General features: G+C 35.6%; 1 protein-coding gene across 2 annotated transcripts in view; it reads left to right on the forward strand.

The window, feature by feature from the left end:
• The window catches only part of GatA (glutamyl-tRNA(Gln) amidotransferase subunit A, mitochondrial), an 85,534-nt gene that overhangs the window by 54,049 nt on the left and 10,138 nt on the right, over nucleotides 1-21,347 (forward strand). For both annotated transcript variants that reach the window (XR_016547294.1, XM_090379745.1), the window contains exons 5-8: nucleotides 3,122-3,297; nucleotides 5,961-6,073; nucleotides 13,827-14,019; nucleotides 16,536-16,653. Coding sequence is in view for 1 of the 2 variants with exons in the window: in XM_090379745.1 (XP_090235871.1) it covers nucleotides 3,122-3,297; nucleotides 5,961-6,073; nucleotides 13,827-14,019; nucleotides 16,536-16,653 (600 nt within the window). In the remaining variant the exon portion in view is untranslated. The remainder of the gene's footprint in view (nucleotides 1-3,121; nucleotides 3,298-5,960; nucleotides 6,074-13,826; nucleotides 14,020-16,535; nucleotides 16,654-21,347) is intronic.

Consider the following 21,347-nt stretch of genomic DNA (forward strand, 5'->3'; position numbering starts at 1 on the left):
GTTTTATCTCTGGTGGCAGTGCTCTCAAGAAACTTGTTGCTTATTGCCTCATGTCAAGGTAACGCCAGATCAGAAGGAACAGTGTGGGCATTATGTATCCAGAATTGTTGCAATGCATTAAAGCATCAGTCTTCACAAATCAATTTATTCACTCTCTTCTCATTTTCCACTATTGTTGCAATGCAAGAATGGCTTGACCTTGGTATGACCTTGAAACCACTACCATCATTACTGATATGCCTAACTCACTGCCTAATTGTGCTCACGTCAACTGTTATGTCCCCATACACATTCTTCAAATGTCGATGAATGAGAACAAATGGGCCTGTTGTACTGGGATCCGTGGTAAATGATGATTAAGTGTTAGCCAGTAAAATAATTTTATTATAAATAGATACTGAATATCTTTGATTACAAATAGATACTGTAACTTTTGAGACAAATCATGCCTCTTTTTCAACAGAAAAATTGAAACTTAATTATTCTAAAAGATACAGTTATGCATGCAGTGAGGCGTGCGAGGGCACGAGGTAAGTCATTCAATCATTAAACTGGTGTTCATTGTTGCTGCACGGACGTGTGCAGTTTTTCTCCAGCGCTTGTCTAGACATAAAACGGTTGTCTCTAAGATGGGTGTAGTCTCATGCCTTTGCAGCGGTTCATGGCTCTTGAATTGCCCAATATATTGAGTGACTCTAACCAGAGGTGGTGGCGAAAGTGGTCAATTATTTCATAGTCCCGCTTGGGATTGAGGTCGTTGTGGGTGGACCAGAAGTGTTCCGCAATTTCGGACTCGTCGGTCTCGGCAAGGCAAATCGCTCTGTCGTGTTCTGCAAGGCGGTCTTGAAGACGTCTCGAAGTCTCTCCTATGTAGCAGCTGTCACAGTTTTTGCAGGCTATGCGGTATATTACACTGCTGCGTAGGAGAGGGGTGACAGGGGTCTTTACACTGGAAACTAGAGAACGTAAGCTTCTACCAGGCAACTGCACGCATTTTATGCGGTATTCTCCGAGGATTTTCGAGATCTGGCCCGACATGCCTGGATAGTAGGGAATGTAGGCGGTAGGTATATTGGCCTGAGTTGGTGGTGGTCTTGTGTGGACTGTGAGCTCCTGTGCTTGGAACAAGCACTTGTCTAATACGTGTGTTGGGTAGCCACAATTGATTAAGTCTGTCCTCACTCTAGACTTAGTGCCTCCGTAGCCAGGTGGGAAGGAGCAGCAGTGTGTAGCACACGCTTCTTGATTAGACCGGGGTTCGAGCCCGTCACCACCAAATACAGAGGATGTGGAAAGGTCAGGGAATGACCACCACATATCCCGGAGCAATATGGCCTTAGTTGCTAATGCTCCTAAAAACCAAATAACAAACAAACTCTAGACAATCAATTGTGGCTACCCAACACACACATTAGACAAGTGCGTATTGCAAGCACAGGAGCTCACAGTCCACCCGAGACCACCACCAACTCAGGCCAATATACCTACCACCTACATTCCCTACTATCCAGGCAGTCGAACCAGATCACGAAAATCCTCAGAGAATACCACATAAAATGCGTGCAGTTGCCTGGTAGAAGCTTACATTCTCTAGTTTCCAGTGTAAAGACCCCTGTCACCCCTCTCCTACGCAGCAGTGTAATATACCGCATAGCCTGCAAAGACTGTGACCGCTGCTACATAGGAGAGACTTCGAGACGTCTTCAAGACCACCTTGCAGAACACGACAGAGCAATTTGCCTTGCTGAGACCAACCAGTCTGCAATCGCGGAACACTTCTGGTCCACCAACCACGACCTCAATCCCAAGCGGGACTATGAAATAATTGACCACTCCTGACACTTTCGTCACCGCCCCTGGTTAGAGTCATCCAATATATATTGGGCAATTCGAGAGCCATGAACCGCTGCAAAGGCATGAGACTACACCCCATCTTAGAGACAACTATTTTATGTCTAGACAAGCGCTGGAGAAAAACTGCACACGTCCGTGCAGCAACAATGAATACCAGTTTAATGATTGAATGATCTACCTCGTGCCCTCACACGCCTCACTGCACACGTAACTGTGTCCATTAGAATAATTAAGTTTCAATTTTTCTGTTGAAAAAGAGGCATGATTTGTCTCGAAAGCTACAGTATCTATTTGTAATCAAAGATATTCAGTATATTTGTAATTAAATTATTTTACTGGCTAACACTTAATCATCATGTCAATGAAGCTGAGTGGGCACAGTGTTCTCTTCATTATGGAAAGAGTGCTGCTTTATATGCACAATAGGATCCCTCTACATTTTCACAACGTGCTACAGCTCTGCCACTACTGTGCACTGTTAAAACTTGTAGGATATTTGTGATAACATTTTTATTTTAATCTGACACATTACATTTTATATACAACATCACATGAGAGACAAAAATTGATTTCGGAGTAGCCTTCATATATGAATTATTGCCTAAAACTGGTATTATAAAAATCATTGTTGGAAAATTATAGTGTAAACTATGATAAATTGAGTGTCCATCATTAATAAAAGTCATAAATGGTGAGTAATGTAATGCAAACTAGCATATAACCCATCATGAAACAATAGAAAAATATTGTAAATGAAAACAGTTGTAGCTGAAAATCTGTCCTAATTCACATTTTACTATATTTTTAATCAGAGTACTTGATAAACAACAATATTAAAAAAATTTTGTTGAATTTAAAGACCATTCAATTTTTACATAATGTGATTTTTTTTAACTTTCTGAACGCCTACCCCACCATATTGCCCTCTATAAAAAAAAAATGTTTAATCATGTACTAACAAAAATATGTAGTTAAAAATAATGTTTAAGGTTTATTGCATTTATTTTTATAATCTTTATTTCTTTCATAATGTATAATCCATTACGGTAATGTTTGCCCTTTGTAACGTGTTAAACTCAATGATAATAAATAAATATTTTAAAAAAAATTTTGTATTTATAATAATTAAAAAAATTATTTTAATTGTTATGTGCAGTAATAGGATTCTTTAAATAAATTTAAGTAAAAAGCTGCACAAGAAATGAATTTGTTAGTAGAATTTGTTTTAAAGAATTCTTTTGTATATACATCATTTTTATATATTCAGTGCCTTAGGATCTGATACCGGAGGATCAACAAGGAATCCTGCCTCCCGTTGTGCAGTAGTTGGATTAAAACCTACATATGGGTTAGTTTCCAGATATGGTTTAATACCACTTACAAATTCCATGGATGTGCCAGGTATTCTAGCAAAATGTGTGGATGATGCTGCTTTTCTCTTAGGTGAGTATTCTAATTATCAAGTTATTCATTAATGCTAGCTACTGCAGATTTTGGGTAGTTTTTATATTTTATGCCTTGGTCTCTGGAAGTATAGGTATATGTCTAAAATCTTTTTTAAATGTTACTTATAAAGTTCTAACAAAAAAATGCAATACTAAAATACTAAGGTTGATTATGACATCTGTAATAGATGTGTACAGTTCATGTAATAGGAAGGACTTTCTAAATTCAATATGATATTGTTGCAGGACAACAGTTAGCACAAATTTCATAAGACTAATTGGTATTGTTCACTAAAATTAATCAACATGATCAGAAAGAAACAAATTAAAGAAGAAAGGCAACATTTATTTACAGTTCTTATAAGCAACAAAACAGGAAAATTGAGCTAGATGCAGTTCTTCCAAAATGAGAAACAGTTGGGGAGAAAAAAGTAATTTCTTTCCAAAAAAAAAAAAAAAAGAAAAGAAAGAAAAATGTATATGTTAAAGAAGAAGTTGATTTGTAACATACTAGTTGAAGAGTAGCGTGGCAATTAGTTAACCTTTTCTGGCATATGTATCCATGTACACCTTTTAAGGTTGTTTTAAATAATGTTTCAGGTAATGCTCTGAATCCTAGAGAATTCTGGACTTACAAAAGCCAAAATTCTTTAGATTTCAGATCCAGAAGTTCATGAAACTCAACCAAATAACATGTAATTAAATATAGAAACCATATTACATCAAAAAATAATGACCACTTTTCTGTGAAGAATTTGATTTTGTTTCTGAATCTTTTATAATTTTTTACATTTTTTTGAAATAAAGTTTTCAAATACTAAGAAACCAAGCCAAAATAAGAACAAATTAATATTTAAAAGCATTTATGCACAAAGTTTTCACTTTTTCAACATTTCCAAAATTTCACAAATAAGTTCACTCCACAGAGGCCTTTAGCAGAGACTTGTCCCTCAAAAAGCCCATACATTTTTAATCTTAGTTATTTACTGGCTACTAAATCTTAGTTATTTACAGGCTGAAAGTACCGTAATGAGAGACTTATTGCTGTTATCAGACAAGAAATAAGTGTATGGATGTGCTGAAACAACTGTTGATAAAGTTTATAAATAATTCCAGGAAACAGATTCATAATTAATAATGAAGCAAACATGCTACTTTAGGACGGTAAAGTTGGCATTCCTTGAGTGTGCAATGGATAGTGATATTATATTGTGACTAGTCATCTTAAACAAAATAGAAATGAAGTGTTGTAGGATGCAAGTATTAGAATAATGTGGTGAATTTTTACATGACATAATTGGTCCATGGACATTACTGTAGGGATAAAAAATCTCTCAGATCACTTGAACCTTACAATATATCACTTCTTAATCAGGATAAAGGACTAATTGCACTTTACAATATGTCATTTACCCTGATTATAAAAAAATACTATTTATGATGTCATAATCTCACAATCCATAAGGAATAAGATTTACAATTTATAAATCATGATAATTACTAAGATAAATTTTATCAGTACAGTGATGTACTGATAAAATTAGTAGATTTTATCAGTACAGCTAACTGCATGTCAATAAAGAGCTTCATTTGCTTACAGATAATACTAATTAATAGTATTACTGTAACTGGTGATTTTTGTCATGAGTGCAATGAATTCCAGAATAACAGAAGTCCAGGAAATCTTAGGATTAAAATTAGTAATATTGGGTATTAGCTCTTTTTTAAACACATACCAGGCATGACTGCAAGATAACATTACCATAGTTAGTAAAAAATTCCTTCAGTAGAATGCAGTCTGTTGAATCATGTGCTATTTATTTAAGCTGATGAATGCATCACTGAAAAGTGACACACTGTTAAGTTTTGTGTATTGCAGCGTGTTTTTCAGAATATGACTGATTTTAAAGAAGTTTGTATGCATAAAGCTCTGTTTCAGACCAGTCAAAACTATTATGGAAACTTCTAACAAGTTAAAACTTGCCTTTGGAGAGAAAAAAATAAGCAGAACTCAAATGTTTCTAAGTTAAAAAGTGGAATAACATTGATTGATAGTGGAACATTTCAGACATTTTTTGAGTTACTATATTTTGAGGCTTTAGTTGTTAATTTGGTTGATGTTATTTTGCTAAATTAAGTTATAGTGTTATTATAATGCTGAACCACAGATATAATTCTTGTATATCTGGAATTTTTGGTATGTGGTCAGATAAACAAAAATTTTCCTTAGTATATACCATTATAATGTGGATGCTAATTCTCCCCCACTCATCAATTTATTTAGAGAATGAACCAAACTTAATTTTAATAACCTAATAATAATGATAGGATTCTTTTGATTTAGGTTATCAGGTTAGCAGGTGTTACTATGCTTACCAGGTGTTACAGAATGCTGCCTTATTCACTTGGTGTAGGACTTTCCTGTTGTATGCTCTATTAAAAGTAAATCTAATATTGTAAGTGATTAATGGGTTCCACTGAAGATTATCTTTCCAGATTTTGCAGAAATAACATTCAGTGGAAACCTCTATCCCACCAGATACCGCACATTAGAAGCATCAATGTTGTAAGATATTATTTAAATAAATAATGAAGAAAAGTTTCACATATATCAAAAGACATGTGGTATTGTTTAATAGGAGCATACTTTCTTTATAATAGGTCTACTTGGAGGCCATGATGGCAATGATTCTACAACAGTGAGAGATCAGTTTACACCATTTTTGCTACCAGAAGAACCAGTTATTCATAATTTGCATATAGGAATTCCAAAGGTAAAAAAAAAACCCTTTTGAATGATTATTTTAAAAATTTGTATTGCATATTTCTTTATTAACAAATAAAAGAATTTCTCACTCTCTTCAGTGTAAATCGCCTTGTAAATACAACATAATTTTCACAACAGAATAAACGTGTCCACAAGTAGTTGCGATATTTCACTACTACTGTCAAACAAACAGCATTCCTGAAAGGGAAATCTGCCAGTTATTTAAAAGTGACAGCATGTTTCACCACTTAGTAGTCCCTCATCAAATAGCTGGTGACCTATAGTGACACTTCCTTGACAAAACAGAGAAAAATGAAAGTTGTTTAATGAACGTTAGTACTTCAAATATATGAAAAGTACAAGGACTGCCTCATTTCCTCCCTCTTCGGTTTTTGAAACCAGAAGAGATTAAACTGTCTACTGAAGAAAAAAGTGTGTACATCCAGTATTAATCAATCTCAGTGCAGCAATTGGTTTTTTCAGAAGGACTCTCTTAAACATTATTGTAAAGAAAATAATGTTTTAAGCTGCTCATATAAAAAAATATATAAATAAATCTATTGTATCTTTATGAAATTTCCATTTCTTAAAGTATTTAGAAATTAGAATGAACTGGATATCCTTGACTTGATTTTTGTCACCAAACAGCAGCTCTTAAATTTTATCAATGCACTACTGCTGTCTGATGCTGTACTCCATGTTAAGATGCTTGAATCCACGTGTCCCTGATGCTCACAATTTGTAACACTACATAAAGAAAACTACTCTCCACAGTAATGTATTTCCTATGAAGGGTGCTATTCTGAAGTCCACTAGACAAATTTTAATTAACTACCAGATATATATCCAAAGCTTCTAGTCTGCTTAAGCTTTTTCGAAAAAAAAAATCTGAAAAAAGGGAACACATTTGGCTTGTGATCTTTTAATTTTCAAGCAGCAGGAAACACAACGTAATCAAACATTTGCAAACAAATGAGCATGCAGTGCATAGAAGAAATGCAAAAATAGATGTAGCATTTCATAGTAATGCTGATGAAGTCATATGTGCTGAATGTTATTTGCACCTTTTGTCATAGAACATAATCTTTCTCTGAGTTGTGCTGCTCACAGGCACATTGTTCAAAAATACTTTTCCTAATAATGAAATAGAAAAAAAAAAAAAAAAAAAGTTGAGGAAGAACAAAAACAACAGCTGCTGTTAGTGCAATTGCATACATAGGAAATGGAGAAGTAGTGATGGCTCTGAAAAATTGTGGTGGCCTTTTGTACTAAAAAAAAGTTGTCAAATTGAAAGCAGCTTGCTGTCAGTGCTAGTATTGGAGGGTGACTCTACAGGACACAACATTGGGCATCTTCTGAGCGAAAGCATGCATGTGGAAATCCTATAAAAAAAATAATCTGGCACTTAATGTTGAAAGCAGTGAGAAAAGTCACATTAGCACTTTTCAGAGTTACCATATTGAAAAGTACAAGTGATCACCAATGAGTAGTACCGATGACATAGTGCCACTCACTAGTGAGTGGCACTTACTCATGTTCATGATCCAAAAGTTTTGAAACAATACAAATCGATGAACTCAAGAAAAGGAATTACTGAATTGCAAATGTCTGGTGAAAGCTATCCTAAACAGTCCAATTAAGCTGATAACTCGAGACATGTATCCTCACTTAGGCAGAAAGCCTGTTCATGTTCCTCTCTCTGGTTTGAATAAAGTAGTTTGCTTGATTCTTTTAAATGTTATACCAACATTTGAAAATCCCAACATAGCTCTTCAATCCAACTAACTTCACATCCATGTACTGAGTTCATTACTCTTACATATGCTGAAGAACATTATGTGCAAAGTTATCATACTAGTAGTTTGTCTTCCACTTTCATTTTGGAAGTTGATTACCATGTCAGAGGGATGATTTGGACTTAGTCATAGGCATTTCTTTTACTAAGGTATTGGAGAACGAGACAAGAAAAGATTCTGTTCTTTTGTTCAATAAGAAACTACTTTATTGCTGCATGTGATCATATGGTGCATTGGTTCCCATTGAAAAATAATGTTCTTTTAAATTCTGAGGTAGCACATTTCATAAATTGGCAGTGTGTCATTTTTAATTTTTTATGGAAATGTTTCTGGTACTTCTTAATCTAATTGAAGCTGAAGAAATAGATGAAGCAGTAGATTTTTTGCAACATTGATTTTCTTGGTTTTAGTGTGAGAACCTATCAAAAGCTATTAAGGATGAAGAAAGAATTGATGTATGGTGGTCCTTAGTTGGAAAACTGACAAATGCACAAGGGAACTTGAAATATAATCCCAAGTCATGCTTGACATTTTAATTTCTAATAACAGTTTGACTATGAGAGAATATTCAGCCAGGCAAAACAGTGTTCAGATCTTCTCTTTCTGGTGAGTTTTGAAATTAATAACGAGGGGAATTTAACTTTCCAGATATTGACTGGAACTTGTGGATTGGTCACTCACACAGTAGAAAGAATTTTGTGGATTTCTTGGATGACTGTTTTCTACACCAGCATGTTAGAGAGGCAATGAGAGAAAACAATATGCTTGATCTGATTATCCGCAGCAGCTTTTTGTGCATTAAGAATCTGCAGCTAAAAGAACCACTAAGTGGCAGTGATCACAGTTATTGATGCAGGATTTACTTAAAGATGTAACTATACTGTCAAGGGCAAAGGGAAGGACTTCCACTTTCATAAAGGTTGCTGCAGTGGTCTCAGATAGTTTAAAATCTGTTCAGTGGAACCAAGAGGGGATGTTACCAACAGTGAATTCTAGATGGGAAGCATTCAGAATAGTAATCTTAGAAGCCACTTTACTTTTTATAACAAAAGATACCAAGATACTATTCAGGGCTTAGACCTAAGTGGATCTCAGATGAACTGATGAGACTCGTGGCAGAGAAGAAAAATACAAGGGTGGTTCGATAAAGAATTGCCCTGACTTAGCTGCAGAGGTGCTAGCCTGTTGATTCTTGGCACAGGTTTTAGTCATCTGCATAGCCACCGTGCAGATTTACACAGTTTTCCCATTGATGGATGAGGCTATGGATACCGTTTTTGTAGAAGTGGTAAGGTTGGTCTTTGAACCATGACTCTGTCGCAGAAATGAGTGTCTTGTCGTCAGGGAAGTGGGTCCCCCCGAAGAAATGATTTGAGGGCAAGGAAACAAGAAGTAGTCCGATGGTGCAACATCGTGTGATTAGGCCGGATGGGGCAGTATATCATATCCACAAGTGGCCGCTTGTGTTATTGCAATTTCAGAAGTGTGAACTGGGGCATTGTCTTCAAGCATTCTCACACCTTTGGACAGCATGCCATGCCTACATGTTTTGATTTTCTTCTGTAATTTTGTAAGTTGGCATAATAGGTACCTGTAATTGTTCTACCTTTCAGCAGATAATCAGTCATTATTACGCCTCTCTCATCCCAAAACACTGTCGGCAAGGCATTTTCTGCTGACGTTTGGACCCTTGCCCTCTTGCAGGGTGGGGAACCATGATGTTGCCATTCCATGGACTGCTTTTTACTTTCAGGGTCAAAATGGTGTATCCAACTTTCATCCTGAGTGATTAGACAAGAGAAAAAGTCTTCCTCATTTTTTTTAGCACAGGGCTAACAACCCTTGTGATTTCTATTGTCGATCAGCCTTCTGGAAACCAGTCAATAATCAGGGAATCCATCTTGCACTCAATTTCTGTAAAATGGAGTTGGTCATGAAGGACTGTTTCGACAGAGCCCACACTAATCTTCACCTCCTGGGACAATTCACGCACAGATATCCGGCGATCTTCCATGATTAACGACTCCACTTTTCTGATCATGCTGTCATCACTGGCTGAATGGGGATGACCTGGAATCGGCTCAGATTCTACTGATGTCTGGCCACACCTAAACTGTCTATGCCAGTGCTTCACAATGCCATAGGATGGGACTTCATCCTTATATACAGCAGTCATCTCCTCGTGGATTCCTTTAGGAGATTTCCCCTTCAAGAACAGATACCAGATCACAGCTCTGGCTTCAGCTTTGTCCATGATGCTACTTCGTCGCACATTCAGCTCCGTAAGAGAAAAACAAATTAAGGCATAGGGCTGAAATTTTACACCTTTAGTACAGAGATATGTATGATGCTATACACAAAATATCATGACTCTGCAATATGTGGAAGTAGGTGAGGGCGATTCTTTATTGAACCACCCTCGTACGTGGGGTGTATATAAATTATCAGATGATTCAGAAACCTACAGTATATATAAACTAGTCTGCAATAAAATCACAAAGGAGGTTGGACAAGCTAAAGCATCTCTACAAGAAGTCCTTGGCAAAAAAAAACAAACTTTTTTGCTTATGTAAACAATAGAAGGAAGGAGATGAATCATGTTGGTCTGTTAGATATGAATAATTAACTGTTGATGATCCTTCTCGGATTGCGACAAACTGAATATATATTTTGCATCTGCATTCATATAGGAGGAATTCTTTGAGGAAGGGGATTCGTGAAGTTAACCAAATTCTAATACAGAGCTAAATGTTTTTGTGATAACTGATAAGAAAGTGGAAGAGAATTGTTGAAGCTGAACATAAAAAGTCATATAAACGAATAGACCTCATCCTGGAATGGATGAGATCTATTCATTTATATTAAGGGAGACAACAAAAGAGGTAAGCAAACCTTCAGCCATGATTATGAGAGCATCCTTGGATTCAATGGAGGGCCTTATGAACTGGAGATATGCAAATGTATCTCCAGTTCACAAAGAGGATTCAGAGGTAGCAAGTAATTACAGATGCTTTACTTCTGTTCCAGAGAAACCAATGTAGTCACAGAAGTAATGCAAGATCCTCTAGACAGGAGTGCAGTTATACTACAGTCACAATATGGATTTGTTAAGGGAATATCTTGTCTGACCAATCTGATCGGATACTTTGATGCAGTAGCAAGGGAACTGGATGCAAAGAAATAATTTTGACATCATTCAGTTAGATTTCAGAAAAGCTTTTATGCTGTTTCACATAAAAAGACTGAATTTTTGTACAAATTGAAGCACTGTGGCATTAGGGGCAAGTACTGCTGTGGATAAAGGGATGGTTGCTTTGGAGAAGACAGAGTGGTTATCAGTGGATACTGCTCTTCGTGGGCTAATGTTATTAGTGGAGTCCCCCCCCCCCAGGATCTAGTGTTGGGTATGGCTTTCTGTATTTATTAATGAAACTGATAAAAGTATATCAGGCTTAATGTCTACTTTTGCAGATGATACAAAGGTTGAAAGAGTGATTAATGACAGTAATCCAGGTATGCTAATGCAACAAGATCTGAAAAACTTAGGCAGGTGGGTTGAGAAGTGACAAATGGAAGGTTCTTCATATGGTTAGCAGTAATCCCAGATTAATTTATCAGCTGTGTGGTACCATATTCAGTGTAGTGGAGAATGAAAATACCATATTCAGTGTAGTGGAGAGTGAAAATCCCATATTCAGTGTAGTGGAGAGTGAAAAAGACCTGTGGATAATTGTGAAGTATCATGGGGTTTCAGTGACATACAGGAATTTTGCCCTGTATATCATTGGCAAAACTCCAAATTAATAAGGAGGTGATTATCCTGTTGTACAAGGCATGATCATTGGAACGAACTTCCATCTTTGCATTGTGGAAGTGGGTAGTTTGAATAAATGAAATGGAAGAACTAGACAAACTATTAGAGATGGACAGGTGGTATAGAAATTTTTTTTTTTGGCTGATGTACATGCTTTCTTTCTTGCATCATTTGCCACTACTAATACTAAACAGCAGAGCCACTGTTATGAACAAAACTTTGGCTCAACATTTCTGAAGAGGGAAAATTTAAAAGCATGCCATACTGTAAACAATCCTATGTCTGTATTTTTATATGAAATGGGCATGTTATCATTGAAATTTAATTTCTGGTGCCATGTAAACTTCACAAAATCTTCCTGCTTTTTTCCAAAATATATCCTGTTCTCCTTCTGTTTTGGCCCAAAAATTTCCTACAATTACCTGATCTCTAGCTTTTTGAGTCCGAAGTTTGGCAGCTATCAGTTTTCAAATATTGTAGGTTAATGACTGGAAATCAAGACCTGTCATTAAAACTTCAAGGATTCTACCAAGTTAAAGGGAATATTGTGGGATTTTCCTGATCTCTAGAATTTCCTAAAGAGTTGTGCACTTTTATATCAGATTCAGCCATTCTTTCAAATTTCACTGCTGGAGTCTCCCAGAGGTATGGGAGGGGGGGGGGGGGAGTTTCTCTCTACAACAAAAAATCGAATTCTCAGCAACCTTTCTGATTATCTGCCACAATACTTATCTAATCATCACTCCATCCATATCAGCAATTATAGTTTTACACCTCAAGTCACTACAAATGTAGATTGGAGAATGAATTTGAACAAAAATTTGAAATTTGGCAACTTTTCTCAAAAATGAGTGTTGAAGTATGTGAGAATTCTGCTGCCATTGTTCATTGCATCAATAGAATGGTATAAATGCTATTTGATATTCTTTAATGTAATTCCATAGGATTATAATTAATATTAGAAATATTTTATTAAGTCTGTAAACTATAAATTTATAATAATATGAACATGGCTTTATAATATTTCGAAGACTAAATGCACAAGGCATAATATAATGTAACTTAAATTTTTTTTTTTTTATGAACTGCATTTTTTTTACTGTATAACATAATGCATAATATAATTTTATAGTGTATATACTACTATTATATAACTTGGGAATAGTGCAGTGTTATTTTTGTACTTATATATCTGTTTAGTGTGATGTTTTAATTTAAATTTAAGATAAAATTATGCCTCAGACTAGAGTAGCAAATCAGAGCTCAGAGTAGTGTGAATACTTTGGACTGGGGTTGGGGGGAAAGAACTACCAAGGATAGTTCTCCTACGAATTATAATTTTCTTTTTTGCTACTTGTTGCATGTTCAAGAAGCCATCTCTAATAGGACAGTATGCAGCCAATGGAAATGCCTTTTTGTGTTTTCATTGCAGAGAGTGCGAGATTAAGCAAAATTCAGCATTCTGATAAGCAAATAAATATGAGAACTTGAAAAACAAGGTTGATGTCCTTGAAGGATAAAATGAGGCACTCATTGCTGGTGCATCTAGAAAGTGCTGGTCTCACAGGAAGTAGTTATTATTGGTGACTATTGTCAGGAAAATATATTGTACAAAGAGGATAGATTGAATAGGTCTGCAGGTCAGAAGAATGATGTTGTGGAATAGTTATCATCTGTTAAGGGTGATATTCTTGTACATGTACATGTATTTAGTACTGTGTGGTTATTTATCTGTAGTATAGTTAATTGTTAGGCTGATCAACTTTTGTTCTCTCTATTTGTGCACATCTTTGAGATATTTAACAATGTTGCTGATAAGCACATTGTTTTGACTTGCCCAGCGAGCAGTCAGCTGATATGAAGCTACTGTTGTGCCCAAGTTGCCTCTTTTTTATATTATGTTCATATTTAGGATGTGTGCACTTTAATTTTCATATGTACTGGATATCACTACATTCTTTATTTTATTAAGATATTTTATTTTAATTTTCCTTCTTTGTCATGTGTAGGGTTGTAAAAGCTGTAAGTGTATGTTATTAAATTACTAGCTGTACACATGTAATGGGATATTGTATATATAACTGTACAATAAAGCTTCCTAAATAAGTATTTTAAAATCTAATACTGGTTAACAAATTATTATTCTTCAGGAATACCACTGTCCAGGGCTGGCACCAGAAGTGGTAGACTTATGGGAGAAAGTTGCAGATTTTCTAGATAATTCTGGAGCTAAGTTGACTTCAGTTTCATTGCCTCATACACAGTACTCTATTGTGTGCTATTCTGTACTTAACTGCTGTGAAGTAGCATCAAATTTTGCACGATATGATGGAATTGAGTACGGTGAGTGCACTATTTCATTATCATATAATTATATATCTAGAAAATATGAACATATCTTGATATGTTCATATTAGCCTAATCATGACCTAAGCAGGTTTTTTACTTATTCTTAACTTCAGCAGAAGTTTTTTGATTTTTTATAGATCTTTGTAATAGTGCAGTAGATACTCTACTCTACTCAACCTACTGGAAAAATGTCTGTTCAGCTCTTTTTGAAAACTGGAGGAATTTCTCATAAAATTTTTCCCTGTTCAGATGTATATGTAGCTAATCTCAGACAGTAGTGCACAGTTTTCTGTTTTCTCAGAAGAATGTATTGAACTCACTGCCTTATACCAATACTACTGGTCTATATTAGGACACTGCATTTATTCTAAAGACCACTAGCACATAGAATGAAATTTGCTTTTGATGATGACACATCGGTGCTGCCAGTTTTTTGTCACTTAATCCAACAATGTTATTTAATACTAAAGAAAATGCATGCGTAAGACTGAATTTATTTAAAAAATATATCATATGTATGAATTAATCAAACATCTCTCTCAAAATACTATTCTCCTGAATGAATACCATGCTTCCAACATCTCTCACTTTTGAAGCACCTTTGGAATGGAATTCTGAGACAGAATCAAACTGCTGTATCACATCATCAGTTCTTGTCATATCTGCAACTCTTCATTCCATGTGACAAGAAAAGTCACATGAGGCAAAAACTTAAATCAAAAAAATGTAATCCTAAAATAAAAAATATACTGTCATGTCTACTATTATTTGTAGGAACATAAGAATACATGGCAGTGTGTTATTGATTGATATTCAGACAGCCCAAGAGATATTATACAGATTATATATTATACAGATTATATATTATATATTGTATAAAATGTATAAAATTGTAGGCTTGGACACACTAACCAAATTGAATAAGTACAACTAGTAGAGTTGGCATGATCAGTTAACACAATTCTGTATAAATGATACTTCTCAAACTTTATTTCCTCTCATTAGAGAAATGCTGATTACTTGAAGTAGTGCAATACAATACCAAACAAGATATACAGATGGCAAGTGCTCCATTACGAGTCTGTACCATTACAGAGAGAATTAAATTTTTTCTCCCCTTTTGAATTCACAGCACTTGGATTGCAAATGAGTAGAAAATTGATATATGTCCAGCTTTCATTCGATAAGAACACCAGCAGCATGCCAGTGATAATTTGTGATGTGGACTAGAAAAGACATATTACACAAGTAAAATATTGGTGTGTAATGGACTTATTTGGAAGAAAATACTTTACTCCTTTTAAATTGAGATATTTTAACATGGGTAAAAAGTACATTAAGCTTATTGGACATTTCTTGTAACCATACACTATTCACTTCTTAGGCAGGAAAAAATCTTAAGTAGGGGTTTTCTTAACACATTTACTGTTTCTTTACACAAATATGTGGCATCTTATTTTTAATCTTCTAGAGGGAACCACCCTACTTTTAGAACTTTTTCTTACAATTTGACAGAAATAAAACCAGATATTTTTGTCGAGCAACCTTCACTGCACTGATTAATTCAGTCATAGTTAGAAGAAAGCCCAAAAATATGTCTGCCCTTTCCAATCCAAATTGACTCAATCCTGTGGTTTTCAACTGTTGGTCAAAAAGGTAGTTGGAAAAGCAGCAGCGAAAGTGTAAAATGTTAATTGAAAACTTTCTGTGAAATTTCACAAAGCATCATAAACCACCAATGAAAAATATAAAATTTCTTATGTCTGAAAGATACATTGTGTCCATTGTTTTCAGGACAAACAAGAATAACAGGAAGTGCTATTTACATTACTTAGAGTATTAGAAGATGAAATGCACAAGGCATAATTCCTTATGGGTTTAGGTAATTAACTATATAATATCGGTGTAGATACACCATAGTTTACCCATAAATTTGAACTACGTATGTAGTTCAAATTTATGAACTACATACGAATTTATGAATAAAAATAAATAACAGTAGTCCTCTTTACTAGAGAAGCGTTATTTATTCGAAGTAGTGCAATACCAGCTATCTCGTTGTGAAGGCACCCACAATATGAGATACAATTAAAACGATGCCTTTTACACCACATACATAGTTCAAATTTATGGGTAAACTATGGTGTATCTACACCGATATTATATAGTTACTTAGAGTGCATCGATAACATTATTACAATTTTGAAGCCATTTGCAGAATTGAACACTGTTTGCTGAGAAACTTATTTGTAGTGTAATATGAAGGCTGTTTGTGATATTTTCATGTTATGAGAAACCAATGCAGAGTATTAAGACACTCTTAATTAAACAATTTTTTGCTGTTCTAATTTCTTAAATAAAAAATAAAAATTTATTAAATTTGTTTTTCTTTATTAACATGCAATTTTGACCAGAATTGTAGTTTTCATTGCATGAGTGAATACTGCAAAGTTTTTAATTTCCAAGAATAGCAACAAACAAGAAAACATTAAACATATTTTCAAATTTAGGGCATAGAGCAGGAGATGAAACATGTACAGCAAGTTCATATTCTGCCACTAGAGATGAGGGTTTTGGAGAAGTTGTTAAAAGTAGAATCCTCACTGGTAATTATTTCCTTCTTAAGAGGTAAATATATTATTTTTGACTTATATTATGTATTAATTCTGTATTTTAATGTGATAGAAATATATAACAGATTTCAGTAATATAATTTTGTATTACAGCAATATCAACATGAATTTCATTTTTATCAGTTTATTTTGGAGCTTTTGAGTGTACTACCAATAACAATTATAACTGAGTTTTACTGCTGTAATTGGTCAAAATCTGCATATATATTTACATTGATTGGTTTTCTTGTATATATGGGTTTGGTAGAAGAAATTAAAATGCATAGTTTTGGGAGGTGGGGGAATCTCATGGCCACTACGTAAGACTTAATTCGGTAAGCCATATATTCTTCAGATTTCAGCGATAATAAATGGTTAGTGTATCAAGTGAGCAGTAGAAGGAATCAATTTCTAATTATAACTACTATTATAACTATTTCTTACTTGCTCTTGTACACACTGCTTACCAGAAATCGCAAGAGGGCTGTTAAATAATCGGTTACTAGAAAAATTAGGGCAGCGTTTCTCAAACGTTTTTAGTCACGGAACACTTTTCATCTCACAACATATTCACGGAACACTTACAAAACACAAGTTAGCGGGAGCCAAAGAACTGTTTGTTAATATTTTATTACATATGACACACTGTGTGTCGGGAGCATCTTTATTTTCAACACATGTAAAGCTGAAATTCAAATAACTGTCATTATACTTTCATTTTGGTCTTTTATTAGTTGGTTCCTGTTTTTTCACTTCGGATTTTTGGGGAACAAAAGGCTGCGATTGTTCATTCTCACTTTAAAGTGTGACAGTATTGTGTTCGTTTTCATTGACCACAGTTGCACTACTATAAGTACTTTGCTTCTCGTTTAAAAGTTCCTTTTTTTAAGCATACTTCTCTATGCAAAGCCCGCCAAAATAAAGTGTTCCACGGTCTATTTGATTGTTAGTCTATGGCAGTATATTAATAACTGAAAAAAAAATATGTTAAATATTATAATGATACAAAAGTGGTGTACACTACAAATATACAAAATTTATTTATTTTTTTAATTATTAATTACAATTTTTTTTAAACACTTGTTCACATCTCATGGAACACAGTTTGAGAAATGCTGAATTAGGGAATAGTATTCTACTATTAATGTTAGTAGTATTCTACTACTAACATTAATCTGCTATTCTAATTTACTGATTATAATGCACTAGTCAGGAATTAAACATTATTTATCAAGATGAGGTAATATGGTTAAAAGATTTTTTACTTCAGATATAGCCTTCACTGTGCGTGAAGCACAATCCATTTCAGCATTAGCATTAATAGAGGCATATGATGCAAGAATGCAAGCTTATGCAGCATCCGCCAAAAAAAAAAAAGCTCCCATTTCACCCCTCTGTTCATTCCAAATACCTGTCCAGCTCAGCCTTAAATTTATTTATGTTATCAACTTCCACAACAAAAGATGGAAGTCTGCTCCACCAATCAACTACCCACTGGCAAACTTCTGCACATCTATCCTACAACTGTCTTTCCTCAGTTTGAATTTATGCCCTCTCAGGTGATTATTCTGAGCAAGAGGAAGAATACCATCACCATTGAGCATGCTCAAACCATTCAGGGCTTTATATACCTCAATCAGATCACCTTGCAGGTGCCTAGTCTTCAGACACTGTAATCTGCAAAACTTAAGCCTTTCTTTGTAAGAGCAACCCTTTGTTCCATTCACTAATCTTGTTGCCCTTCTCTGTACTCGTTCCAGCAGCTCTACATCCTTCTTGAAATGAGGCCTCCAGACCTGTATACAGTACTCTAGGTGTGGCCTGACCATTGCCTTATACAAGGGAATAATCACCTTCTTATCCCTGCTAGAAAAATTCCTGTATATCATTGACAAGACACCATGAGCTACTCTTGCAGACCATCTGCACTGCTCAGAAAACTTCATATCTGCCTGCACAATTACCCCCAGGCTCTTTCCAATCTCTACCACAGTCAGTGTAGTACCACAGAGTTGATATGTTACTTTGGGGTTACTGTTTCCCATATGTAGTACCTTACATTTGTCAATGTTAAAACTTCATTTGACACCTCTCAGCCCAACTGCTCAACTTTTCTAGAACCTGTTGCAGCAGCATACTGTCATTAGTGTCCTTAACAACCCTGCCAATCTTCATATTGTCTGCAAACTTGGACATTAAGCCTGATATACCATCATCAATATCATTTATAAATACAGAAAAAAACAATGGACCCAACACTGAACCCTGAGGGACTCCACTAATAACATTAGTCCACGAAGAGCAGTGTCCATTGATTACCACTCTCTGTCTTCTCCCACTCAGCCATCCCTTTATCCATAGCAGCCTCCAATGCCACACTGCTCCAATTTGCACAGCAGTCTTCCATGTGCAATCAAAAGCCTTTCTAAGATCCAAATACAAATAATATCAAAGTTATTCCCTACATCCAATTCTTTTGTGACTGCATCATAGTATCCAATCAAATTGGTCAGGCAAGACTTTCCCTTAACAAAATCATGCTGTGTCCGAGCAATAACTGATGTCTTGTCTAGATGATCCTGCAGTGCTTCTTTAACAAGTGCCTCCATTAATTTTCCTGGAACAGAAATTAAACTCACAGGTCTATAATTACTTGTGTCAACCTTTGATCCTCCTTTGTGAATTGGGGTCACATTTGCACATCTCTAGTCCATGGGTACTCCCCCCCCCCCAAGTCCAAGAAAGCTCTCATAATTATGGCTAACAGTTTGCTGCCTCCTTTAATATAACTGGATATATCCCATCCACCCCGGATGCCTTTTTTATGTTTATCTTCAACAATTACTCCTCCACTTTCCTCTCAGTTATTACAAAATCATCTAGTTCACTGCTAGAGTTTAATTCACCTCTGGCATTTCCCTCCCTGAATAACTCCTCATGTGTGAAATGTAGATGCAGAATACTCATTTAGTTTGTTAACCACCTGAGTAGGATCATCAACGGTTGAACCATCAATATCCAGCGGACCAATCTGATTCATCCCTTTCCTTCTAGAGTTTATATAGGTAAAGAACTCTTTGCTGTTTTTCTTTGCATCCTTTGCCAAAGATTTCTCATAATCTGCCTTTGCCTGCCTATTCTCCTTTGTGACTTGATTACAGGCCAGGTGGGCAGGAGTAGCAGTGCGTAGCACACGCTTCTTGATTAGACCAGGGTTCAAGCCCATGACCACCAAATACGGAGGATGCGGAAAGGTCAAGAATGACCACCGCATATCCCCGGAGCAATATGGTCTTAGTTGCTAATGCTCCTAAAAACCAAATAACAACTTGGTTACAGAACAGCTTATATCTATCATAGGCTTCCTTGTTACCCATTAATTTATATGTATCCCATGCATTTTTATTCTCTTCCACATGTCTCATTAGTTCATCTGACATCCATTTAGGCCTAAACCTTGAACAGTATTTCTTAGTTGGTATGTAAAGCCTAGTAGCTTCCAAAATTAATTCTTTGAATGCTTCCCATTTTGAATTTTCTGTTGGTAACATCATCAGTTGGTCCCATCGTATAGAATTTAAATACTGTCTCAGACCTCCGTAGCCAGGTGAGCAGGAGCAGCAGTGCGTAGCACACGCTTTTTGATTAGACTGGGGTTCGAGCCCATGACCACCAAATACAGAGGATGCGGAAAGGTCAGGGAATGACCACCGCATATCCCCGGAGCAATATGGCCTTAGTTGCTAATGCTCCTAAAAACCAAAATAACAACAACCACCTCCGTAGTCGCTTTTACGAAAGCAAAAAACCCTTCCCTTTACCCCTGATGGTAGTTACCTCTTTGAGTAAATCCCTACCACCTAGTGGTTCCTTTATCTGCAGATTCTTAATGCATGAAGAATCACTACTGATAATCAGATCAAGAGTATTACTCCCTCTAGTTGCCTCCCGAACATGGTGATGTAGAAAACAATCAACCAGTAAATCCATAAAAGCTAGTGTGTGAGTGACCAACCCACAAATTTCAATCAAAATCTGGGAAATTAAAATCCCCCATTATAAGGCTTTCTGATTTACTGGCCCACTATTTCCCTGTACAGTTTTTTATTATACTCATTAGAGTCATTAGGCCTATAACACATCCTACTCTCAATTTTGATCTACCAGTGCTTGTCACACCAAACTGACTCGACACTGCACTGTCCAGCGATGTCAAGTGGCTGCAGTTCCTTGGATTTTGTGTTTCTTAACTAATAGTATAACCCCCCCTCTTCCTGTCCTGTCTATCCTTCCTGTACATATTATACTCCCCAAATTCCAGTTCTGCATTCCTTATCTCTGTGTGACACCATGTCTCTGATATACTAACAATATCTGCCTTTGATGTTTTGATCAGCCGACCGGGCTAGCGAGGTGGGTAAAGTGCCTGCCTGCCAATCCATGAGAATTCAAACATTTATTCAAGTTTGATAAGATTTTTGAAACTCTGGCAGGAATATGTTATAACACTGTAGTTGTTGCACTGCTGATGTAACCTCTTTATTGTTAAGAAAATATTTTCCTGCAAGATATAAGGGGAGGAAACAGATCGAAATCTGAACAATATTCTTGTCAACACTGAACAGACAGGAAATGACACTTAAATTATTTAAAATAGTAAAATAAAGAATGCCTGTGTAGAAAAAGAATAATAGGAAAAGGACCATTATA

The sequence above is a fragment of the Mastigoproctus giganteus genome, chromosome 8, assembly GCF_048544385.1.
Source record: "Mastigoproctus giganteus isolate SK-2022 chromosome 8, ASM4854438v1, whole genome shotgun sequence".
Classification (NCBI taxonomy): Eukaryota; Metazoa; Arthropoda; class Arachnida; order Uropygi; family Thelyphonidae; genus Mastigoproctus; species Mastigoproctus giganteus.